This window comes from Alligator sinensis, unplaced genomic scaffold (genome assembly GCF_000455745.1).
Source record: "Alligator sinensis unplaced genomic scaffold, ASM45574v1 scaffold881_1, whole genome shotgun sequence".
NCBI classification, from domain to species: Eukaryota; Metazoa; Chordata; order Crocodylia; family Alligatoridae; genus Alligator; species Alligator sinensis.
This window is the reverse complement of record NW_005842346.1, coordinates 704,315-715,774: the sequence shown is the minus strand read 5'-3', so window position 1 is coordinate 715,774 and position 11,460 is coordinate 704,315. Positions and strand designations below refer to the sequence as shown.

General features: G+C 45.2%; 1 protein-coding gene across 4 annotated transcripts in view; it reads right to left on the bottom strand.

Annotated features, from left to right (window-relative positions):
- Positions 1–9,105: 9,105 nt before the first annotated feature.
- EGFLAM (EGF like, fibronectin type III and laminin G domains) overlaps positions 9,106–11,460 on the bottom strand; it is a 96,104-nt gene continuing 93,749 nt past the window's right edge. For all 4 annotated transcript variants that reach the window (XM_025210403.1, XM_025210404.1, XM_025210405.1 and 1 more), the window contains 2 exons: positions 10,945–11,048; positions 9,106–10,182 (listed from right to left, as the gene is read on the bottom strand). In XM_025210403.1, the coding sequence (XP_025066188.1) occupies positions 10,028–10,182; positions 10,945–11,048 (259 nt within the window). In that variant the 3' untranslated portion in view covers positions 9,106–10,027. The remainder of the gene's footprint in view (positions 10,183–10,944; positions 11,049–11,460) is intronic.

Sequence of the window (11,460 nt, the reverse complement as noted above, 5' to 3'; positions counted from 1 at the left end):
TCTGATTATCAAATCTGACAGATGAGAGTCTGGACCTGTTAACAGGTTTTCTAAGAAAGAGGATTTCCAAGGAAGTCATGTGTACTGGGTAACTTGGGTCATGTCAGTGCTGTCTGTGGGCTGAGTCCTGGAAAGCTGCCAGGAAGCACCACCGCACCTGCTTTCCTGTCTGTCAAGCTGAGAGGTGAAACCATGTAACAACTTTAGACCCCTGCTGAGCTCCCAGCATGAGCTGCCTCAGCCCCTTCCTCTCTGCTGTGCTTACTGGCTTGTGCTCTCAAATGGCTACATTTTCCTAAATCCCAGAAATAAGGGTGTGTGGAGACCTGTGGAGTTTGATTCGCATGCTGCTCCCCCACTCAGTCTGGAGGCAGTGGAGATGATGCTCTTCCTTCTGTGTCGGGATTGGTGTTCCACCAGTATGATGGGGGAAGGGAAGAGGGCATTGTGCCACACTTTCAATGAAATATAAAACTGTGATAATCCATTCTGCACATAAAAGGGCCTTGATATTTTTGTTGAGTGAGGGGTGAATACCAATGTGTTCACCCCTCATGGTATAATTACTATCTTAATTATAAAATAATAGGAAAGTGGAGCTGGAAGGGACCTCTGGTGGTCATCTAGTCCAACCCCTTGCTTAAGGCAAGATCATCCTTAGCCAAATCATCCCATACAAGTCCTGGCGTATCCTATTCCAAAAACTATTCCAATGGTTGCTCTTTACAGTGCACACCAGGGATAGCTACTTCTCGATCATCCCAAACCCATGCTATTCAACCTCGTCTTGAAAGCCTTCCCTGGTGGCCTAGGTAGTCTCTTGCACTGCCTCACTGTTTGAAAATTGAAGAAGTTTTTCCTCGTATTCAATCTAAACCTACTTTGCTGTAATTTCAAGCCATTGGTCCACATCCTATTCTCTGCAGCAAGAGAGAAACAGTGTTCTCGCTCTTCTTTGTCTGCCTGTCAGACATTTGAAGACTGCTATTGTGGCCCCTCTTGGCTTTAAATATGCCTGTTTCCTTCAATCTCTCATATGGCTTGCTTTCCAAGCCCCTTACTATTTATTGTCACCTGCCTCACTAACCCTCACTAACTAGACCATCACTAACTTCCCTATGTTCTTTTTATGACACCCAGAACTGCACACAATACTCCAGATGAGGCCTAAGCAGCATCAAGTAGAGAGGTGTTCTCACCTTCTGTGTCTTGCAATGAAGGCATCCATTGATACTCCTGTGGTCTGTATCCTCATGTTGTCAACACCATCTGTTTCTAATAGTCTATCAGCTCTAACATTTGGATGGATTATTTCCCTCCATTTACTATTATAAACTACTGCTTCATTTTACTACTGCTGCATTCCATCTCTGGAAGGGAATAAAGTTTATAAGGCTGTCTGGGAGAACAGCACAATGGTGGAGGGTTGATAAAGTAGGAAACACATAAATGATGTTCTTAAAAATATTAGAAGTTCATGAATTGACAAAGCAGAGAGAAAAACGGAACGTTAAATTCAGACTGACACAAAATGGAACCACCAAAAGTTAATACAGCTATTAATGCTTCTACCACCAGTCTTTTCAAGACTAGGAAATGGATGACAGCAAATAGTAATTAACAATAACCTAAACCAGCTAGAAAAGAACTAGAAAAAAACCCACCAAAAGGATATATGGCTAAGTAGCCAGTTTTAAGACATTCCAGCTCTTGTTGGAGGGTAAGATTATTTCATCCAACTTGGAGATTTTCTGCTGTGCTAAACAGAATTTACAAAAAACAACCCCCCTGAAGCCAAACACGTAAATGCTTCCTTGCAGGAGGTTTGTAAACAAGTGCGAGCAGGTGAGGAAGCTGATAAATAAGTGTGAGGAATGTAAAGAGGTTGGTACCCTCTGCCAGAGTAGTTTCCAGACCCTTCCAAGAAAGCGTGTGTTGGCCTTACCTACAACTTCCTGGTGTCCCACCTGAAACTTCTAATGAGGACGGCAGCCCCCAGGCTATTTTCACCTCTTGTATTTCTGGGAATTCCCCAATAGTTTCACTGCAGTAGGGCAATGAGGGCAGCATAGGAAGACACAAGCTGCTGGAAGGACTAAACTCCTGCAGGCACAAGGTGCTAGAGTGTCTGTACTTGCCTCTTGCTGGCTGTTGTGTGATAGAAGTCTTCTTCCAGCCAGACAGATGGTAAGCCTGCTGTTGGGAGGAGGGGCGCTAGTACTAGGGAGACCTGAGCGTCCACTTGCTTTTCCACTAGCAGAACCTGAGTTCTGCGAGCAAACTAATGTAGTGGGACTGGGGCCAAGTGAGAGCCATGAAGAAATAGCAGCCACTGGGTTTCTGCATCAGAAAGAGGAGGCGAGTTGTCAGAGGGTTTCCAGTTCTATGTCTGTGTGGACTCAGCCGGATACTGAAGAACCTGCAAGTCCATCTGAAGGTTCAAAATGAAGACTCCAGCGCTGTCATGGTAGGGACAGATGGATGTGACTTCCAAAGAGGAAGGAGTGGCCTCTCTAGCCTGTTATAACTGTTAAGTTTCCATGCTCCTGCAATACCAGTGAGCTGAGTCACTTGCCTGAAAGAAAGTTAACAGTGTTGCTTCACTTGTATTGCTACAGGTACACACAGAGAGAACAGCTGCATCATTAACAGGTTGTGCTATGACTGTCTGACTGACTCAGGGCTATACCCTGAGTCATACATTAACACTGGAACACTGGCTCACTATCATGTAGAGTTAATCTAACAGTGCTTTGGCAGTAGTCTCTGCTGTCCCAGAAGCAAGGCATCTAACCACTAGTAACCACCATTTTCTGAAACATACCCACTACACAATCCTAGTAGAGATGGGTACTGCCCTTGTCTCCTCAAACAAGATGGTTGCAAAATATCCAGTAAATAAGAGCCCATCCCTCTTTCAGACTGTCAGTGGGAGAGTCCTGTGCTTGCACAGACAGCTTTGATGAAATGTGGGCCTGCTAATGTGTACCTGAATTCAATTGTCTCTTAAACCTGGATACAGTCTGCACTTGTGTACCAGCATAATTGGTTATTTTTAATTGCTTCTCATTTCCATAACAAGACTTCACAAAATGCACTTGCAGGCCTCACAAAATGGCACTTGCCTCAATTTATGGATCAGCATGAGCCTCTGGTGACTGTCGCTGATAGAGCACTTATATAACTGGCTAGCAATACAACTCCCTGATGCATATTATTCTGTCAATTTAAATCTTGGTAAATGCATGAGCAGCTCCCTAGCTTCTAAGGGCAGCTTGGGTTTTCACCATGAGTAACTAACTATATGTACAATCTTTATGAGGTTTCATGACGGATCCTGCAAACCTTGTGCACACCATTAAGTTTGCCAAACACCATTTGTGTATACTGGTATATAGGAAAACCCTTTCCTTCTCTCATAATAATATACTATCAGCTTCTAGTCCTCTCTTTGCACCTGACATAGCAATCCTAGGAAGCCCAGAGCTTCAGTGTGTGCTGAAAGAGCATTAAGGCTGTTCAAAACACGCCAGAGGTTTACAGGTAGGAAGCCAACCTTCCCCTCTGAAGGAAGGTTTCTCTGAAGTGTATCCTGCCCTGGTGATGTGTGCAACTCCAGAATGTATTCATCAGAACTCCTTAGCTGTACTTTTGTTACCTTAAAACAGTGGTTCTCCATCTTTTTAGATCTGAGGTCTACCCATTGGTAGACTCAAGGCACCCCGCAGCAAATGCCAGCTCTTAGCTTTCACTTTTTTTTTTTTCCGCTACAAACAAATATTAGAGCAATTCTTGTGTTGCAAAAAACCTCAGCAATCACAGCAGGTCACAGTGTTTTAACACTATGGATTCCTGGTTGAGAATCACTGCCTTAAGAGGCACCAGATACAGGCTTGCCATTGCTATTAGTTTTTTTCATTGCTTGGTCCATCTGAACCTGAAATTGCTCTCTCTGCCATTATGCTAAATGATGTACTTTCTCTTTGCAAGCTGTTCTTTGACCATAAAACTCAGACATGGAAATATGACTGGTATGTGTTAGGTGGACCACGATATGACAAACAAACTCCATATGCTTTGCATTACAGTGATCACCAGTAAAAAAAGCTGACATTTGCCAACACTTCCCACACAGTGGAATGAGTTCTAGTTTTCCTGTACTACAAATAGGTAATTGCAGTTGCTGATTTTATAACAGCAACCACATGGGGATGATTTTCATGAAGAAGGAGGTTAGTTTGGAGTTTATCTCACTAGTGATGCCAGAACTGAGCTGTTTTTCACTGATGAAATTCCTTAGGGCAGGCGAGAGTACTGCCTGATAGTCTCGCTGGTGTGGGGCGAGTGGGAGGGCCGGAGGGTCAGCTTGCTAGAGCTGGGAATGTTGGAAGCTGTAAACCTGAGGGGGAAAGCCCTGGCTTTCCCACTACAAAGCAATTGCTCTTAAAATTAGTTACAGATTTGTTCTTATGCAGGCTGTTCATCCTTTCTTTGCACTCACCAGAAAATATGGCAGAGTTGGGGGGGGGGGCAGGGGGCTACTCTCTAGAAACTTTTAGTTCCTAGCACAAAAGGGCTGTCTTTTTTCTGTATGATGTACCTAACAGAGCTATTCCCAGAAGTTGTGGCAGGGCTGTTTGTGGGCAAAGACAGCACATTTGTGGGCTGAAATATTTTGCTTACCAAGACGATGTGAATGATTTATAAAATCCAAGCTTGTGGCATTGGTGTTTTATCTATGTGTATTTACAGGCAGATCTCTGAGGCAGTATGCACACAAAGGGCATGCTTAAGCCTAATTCCTGGTTCAAGTTCCTGCCTGGCTGATCTCCTTTCCTGCAGTTCTTCTAGGCTACTTGTTGGGTGAACTTTGATGAACCCTTAATGATCAGCTAATTTCCAAGTGACTGTCCCTAAAAACTGAAGCATATGCTAGGTGCCAGTGAGCCAGGATGTGCCAAGAAGGAGAAAACACCTGTGACTTTTGAGAGGCAAGACAAGTAGCAGCTCTGTGGAGGAAGCGTTCTCAGCGTCACCACCCTGTTTTCCCTCATGCAGGCGCCTTTCTTCTCTGCCCCTTGTCCGAGTCCTTGCTATTCCTTCATGTCAGGAAACTCTGGTTACTTCAGACGGGGGTGGAAAAGCACTGGCACGAAGCTTCTGTCCCGCAAAGGTAGCAGAGGACAAGCTGTTGGCTGCCAAATGGTTTTTCAAATGAAAGGGAGAGATGAAAAAGAGAGGAGGGGGTCTGATATAGGAAGGTTGTTCCCAGTAATTTGCAGAGGAAGGAGGTTAGCCTGGTGGTTGGCTTTTTTGAGCCCGAGACATCAGGGTTCATTTTCCTGCTCTACCACAGCATTTCTGTGTAGCCATGATCTTTCAGGCCCAGATCCCTCCAGATACTGAGGTACCTATGTCTATCTTTCAGGCGCCACTGAGAGTTTTAAGGAAGTCAATCAGAGGCCTCTTTCAGAGCAGGTACATGGTTAAAAATCAGGTTAGCCCCTTCATGCTGGTACACTGCCATGTAGACATTCCCTGGCCTTCTGACTTGTGGCATTTGACTGATGTCTTCACCCCCAGCATGAATTTGCTTCTTACAGCTCTGGCTCGAGGCAAAGGCCCAGAGGCCCGGCAGCAGGTTCTTAAACCAAGTGGAAAAGATACCTATCCCCCTGGCAGGGTCTGATGTGGTAGGTGTACTGAAAGTGCACCTGAGGGCCGTGGGCAGGCCTTTGACTTGGAAAGGGGCAAGAGTGAGTCTTCAAAGAGGCAGCTAGGGATGCGGGGAAACAAGGTGAGCATGAGAGTACTGAGAGTCAGCAAAAAAACAAGTGCAAGGTTTCTTTGAGAAGACAGCCTGGTGCGGGAGGAGACAGAGTAGTTTAGCTGATATGTAATGGGAATAAGTCAGCAGGACACCTAAGACCAGATCCTGTTTAGCCTTCATTTGCCTAGGCAGCACACAGGCACTTACTACAAGCTCTAGCACTTACACGGGGCTTGGGTTTCAGCATGGCCATGAGAGAGAATGGGACAAGGGCCATGTGAGGAGTCAGCATCACTTGGGCGAATGCAGCCCGCTCACCAGTGAGGTGCAGAGCAGGTGTGCCTGTACCGTCCTGGCCTCCTGCATGTGGCACTGTGGTCACACCTACTGCCTGGAGGCTTTGGCTGCAGCATGGAAGTGCTCAAATATCTTTTGCCCACCATGACTATGATGGAGGTGGCAGCACTGGTCTGCACCCAGCAGGTTTTTTTATGCTTTCAGTTTCACAGCTTCGTGGCCCTGCTCTCCCCCCCCGAAGCACGGCCCTGCCTTCCGAGCACCTCCCAGGGCCCATCACGCCTGCTCCTCCCGCCTTGGGGATTTCGTGTGCACATGCGAGCCAAAGCTCATTCTAGCTCTTTTCCCAATAAAAGCTAAATGGTTTGCCGTTATTCTGATTGTTCTAAAAGGGGGCAGTGTAGGTGAGGTTAGTCACGGAGACAGACCCCTGGCACAGTTACAGTTTTCCAGAGGAAGTATTCAGCGTCCGTGAGTCGATCCTGCTTCAGTAAGTGACACACCTATGAGATTTGCTGCTGAGCAGCTGAAAGGAGAATTTAGGCTTCTGACTGTCAAGATACAGGCCTCTCCGCTGGGCTATACCCCAACCCCTTGGCACGACTCCTGTTGCAGAAGGAGGTGGCACGCTGCCAGCCCCTGCTTCCAGGGAAGCCTGGCCCCACGAGGCTGTGTGTACCTTCGTGCCAGTTATGTTTTGTTTGGCACCACACGCTGTACTTATGAGAAGGAGAACTGTAAACCATAGGCAACAACGGCATTAGGCAGGAAAGGTGACTGCCGCAAATGAAGAATTACATAGTGCCTGCCAAACAGGCGTGCCTCGGGGAGCCCACACATTAACGGCAGCCACGGCACTCTTAATGCATGGTATAACGTGTGTAGCGTGGAGGGAACGTTCCAAGTCACTTGTCACATCCAGGTTCATAATAAACCGCCAAGGAAACCTCAGCAACTGGCGCATGATGCTGCGTGTACTTGAAGTTCATTCTCTTCTGAGAGGCCTCTATATAACTTAGTATTTTAGAAGCAGAAGGTGCTCATCTGTCTTCTTTCCCTCATCCTTCCTTTTTCTCCAGCAACCTCATTCTTCTGCCTTGTCACCTCCAGCATCGCCTTTACTTCCTCTCTTACTCCTTCATTACCCTGTCATTCTTGGTTGGCTCTTCCCCCTCATGATACAAACATGCCTTGGTCTCTCCCAGCTGAAAAGAAAAAAAAAACAACCCAACCCCCATAACCCATCAGAGATTGTGAACTAATCTTCTTTATGCTTTCTCCTTCACAGGGCTAACTACCCCTTTCCTTCAGTTTCCCAAAAGCATATGCACTCATTATCTTCCCTTCAAGCCCTCCTTCACCATGGTGCCTACAGAAAACCTGACAGCATTTAGCTAGGCTGCTGCCATACTCATACCTGTTGCTATGAATTGTTTCTGTGGTGCATCTATCTGTATCTACCAGTTGTCTCTTGTCTTATACCTAGACTTTAAGTCTCCCCTGGGGCAGGCTCCATCTTTTTGCTCCATCATGTACTACATCTAGCACAGGGGGATCCTGATCTGTGACTGGCACTCCTAGGCACTATGGTAATAAACAGGGATCTTGGTTTTCTCGGATAAAAAAATCCCCAATTTTCAGATTTAAAAAATTCACATTTTCTGTGATTAAAATGAAATGCCACTAATATATAGATATAGATACAGTGGTGTTTCATTTTAATCATGGAAAAATGTGGATATTAGGTTACTTTTTTTAATTTGAAAATTGGGGATATTTTTTATCAGAGAGAACCAGGATCCCTAGTAATAAATCAATGACTCATAATCAGTGTTCTGCGGTAGCGTGTCTTCTGCTTGCTTCATTTTGATCAGACCTATCCCTTTGTTAGAAGTTAATTTAGTGGGGCCAGGGATCTGCTTGAGTCACTGTGTATCATTGTACCATCTTCTGGGAATAAGCGCAAGTTCCTATCTGCTGCCCACCCACAGCCCAGCAAATAGATGCAGTGCTATATTTTTGTCAGAACCCTACTAGCTGACAGCACTGATTCTAGCAGCCTGGTTCGGGTCCCTGAGGTACTGCCCTATGGTGACCTGTAAGACATGCAATGTATTCTGCCCAAGGGTGCATCCAGAGGGGGTGCAGTGATGTGGCTGCACCCTGCTTTTCGTTTGGAGAGCACCACAGGAACCCCCAAGACCTTTATACAATCCCTAAAGCAGGCAAAAATCCCCCTCCCTCCACCTTCCTGCACAACAGCATGTCCCCCTCCTGTCCCTTCCCCCTGCCTTTCTCTGTTGTCCTAGGGATAGGGAAGCACAAGATTCATTCTTGCCTTCTGTGCAGGGACCAGGCTCATTTGGGGGCACAGAGAGTGGCAGTGTGTCTGCTCTGGGATACAGCAGGGTAGGGGGAACTACTCTCCAGCTGCCCCGTTGTCACTGTCCCCTTCCAAGCTGAGCCTAGCCCCAACTCAGGCAGGTTGGCTGTGGAGCTTCCCCACCCCCCCGAATGGTGGAGAAAGCAGTAGCAGCAGCAGCAGCAGCAGGCAAGGGAGGGCAGGGAGAGGAGAAGAGGAGGGGAAAAGACATGCCTCTGAGCAGGAAAGAGGGTCAAAATAGTCCTCAGAGACTCTCTTCCACAGCTTGGTCTGCTCACGCTGCAAGGGCAAAGGAGGCCTGGAGCAGTGCATGGAGCTACCCCACGCAGTATGGGCTGCTGCTCTTGTACCCCCTTTAGCAAATCCTGGGTCCACCCCAGTTCCATTCCATCTTTTTCTCCTGTTTGCTGCTTACTGCTCCAGCTTATATGCAGAAAGCACAGAGAAACTAACAAAAACAATCTCAAAAAGCCTGAAATTCTGTCCAACACTCTACATTCCCTGTTCTGTTGATCCTAAAACTCCAGCTCCGCAGGTTTGCATTGATGCATGGGCAATTTTAAAAGGGCTTTAACCATCCGTTAGGACATATGGTTTTCACCAAGTCTGAATTTTGTGCACAAAAACAAGTGACGGTGAAATACCACAGTGGCAAGAGGTTTTATACCTTTTTAATCACAGGAAAAGCTTCAATGCCAGGAAAGCTTCATAAATGTACAACTTCAGACTGTCAAAATTTACAAAAAAAATGTCAGATTTAAAACTGGTTATCCTTGACAAATATCTCCACAGAAATGGTATAATACAGACATCAAACTTCCTTAGAGAACAACTTGAAGGTTGTTATCCTTAGGAAACTGTGCAAAGAGCTAAGTGTATAGTACACCTATATTTTAAAAGTTATACTATGTGATCAGTTCTGCCGCTGCAGCTATAAAAAATATACAAGTACAAAATTACTGCTACAAAACTGGATCGCTGATATTGTTGCTTTTGTAATAAAAAAAGTAGACTTTAAGAATTTTCTTCCTCAGCAAACAAAGGTGGTTTGAAACTGTTGCCTATTGGTGTTATTTACATAGGATGAAATACAAACCTTGTATATTTCAGTGGGTAGAACGGCTTGTTCCGGAATAGGAATTTGAATGCATAGATACAGTGCTTGAAAATATGTTTGCTGATGCTACAATCATTGTGCCATTGTAAGCTGGAAAGAACGCATATGTTTCAGTACTGTTATGCTGGATATAAAAAAATCTCTATGGATCACAACACAGTCATTAAACTATTCATTACATTACCCCTTTCTTTGTCGCTTGCTTCGATATACAATCTTCAGTGTTCACTAAACATTTAATGATTAATGTGACATTTCCTACACAAAATACTCAGTTTGGTTTAGTCAGAAGAGCATTGAAAGAAAAGGAGAATGGAAAATGTTCTCCTTGTCTATGATTTCCTCTCAGTTTTGTTTGTTCTTCCATGACGAACACAGAGCATTTGCCTCAGAGTCATATCAGTCATTCCAGACTCAAACACCCGCACAACAATGGTTCTTCCACGTGAGGATTCCTCCGTCACTTTGCCCCACAGGTGTTAATATTCTTTCCATCAGCAGCATCTTCCACCAGTGAAATGTGGTAATCTGTTGACAGTGTGAAGTGTGAGATACATCCCACCAGACCTCTCATGTACTGTCTGTTTGTGTGCAATGCTATTTCCTTCATGCCACCTAAGAGAGAGAGATCAAATAAATAAGGAACTCTGTAACAGAAGCCATGCTCAGTGGCGACATGTAGGAGGTGCAAGGGGGTGCACGTGCACCCCCTGAGAGCGCTGGTGCACCCCCTGACAGGCCACACTCCCTGCTTAGGTGATGGGAAGGGGGCACAGGTGGGAGCACCGGTGCCCCCGTGAGTGCCGGCTGGGGGGTGGGAGTGCCAGAAGTAATGCTGCGGCCACTTCCTGGTCGGTGAGTTTTGCCACAGGGGGACCCAGTCACTGGGGGGGCATGTGCCCCCCTGACTAAGGTGGCCAGTCACCCATGTCCATGATTACTCCTGTTTTAAAAAGTATGCCTCTTACTGCTGTATTAAGTTTCTTAGCGGTATATCTTGTGTAACAGAAAAGGTCATCTCCAATGCATCTTCTGGGTTTTAACCAGATTCTTGCTGGTTTTTAAGTATCATTTGTTAGGCACTCAGAAATCCAATGGTGATGATCACACCACAGTAAATGGGAAAGGTAATCCCTTTCTTGCACATTCTACAATGAGTCAATGGTTAAGAAGGGACTATGATGCGGTATGTAGTTTTTTTGTTTAAATATGCAAGAAGTAAGGCTTTCTTAGCATGACACCTGTTATTGGACCAACTGCATAGTTAGGACAGAGTTAGACACACTTTCAAGACATTTGCAAGACATTTTTCATCAGATCTGGCCTCACATGCTTCAGCAGGCTAGAATGGGCTGGCTACAAATGGGGGTCACTTACCTACGTACAGATCTCCGTTGATGTTTAACTGCCTCATCATTCCAGGTGATTTACCAGTTCTAGCACCATAATCATCCACAGTTACCTTTCCAGACTGTCCATCCCTGAAATGGAAAATTAAATGAGGAATTTGGATTTCCTTGAGCAACCACTGCTTTGACAGTAGTTCTAAAAAAAAAAAAAAAAAAAGGAGAAGAGGAGGAAAAAAATAGGCTACATTAAAAATATGCACAGAAAAAAAATCACCTTACTCAAAGGTTGTCTTTTCCTGGCTGGAGCCTTTGGCCCCTTCCATAATATAAATGTTTAATAATTGTTTTTGTATAAATGCTATTTGATGGGCTTCTCTTCCTCTTACTGGAAGCAGCGGCCAATAACTGCGCTATTTTCAGCCTGTAATTTCTAGATAGCTAATAGAGCTGACAAAAGAAGGGGTCTCTTTTTTTAATAAGTGTGCTTAACTCCCATTCGGTAATGATGAACACATAAGGTGACAGGATGTGTAAGCCTAAGTAT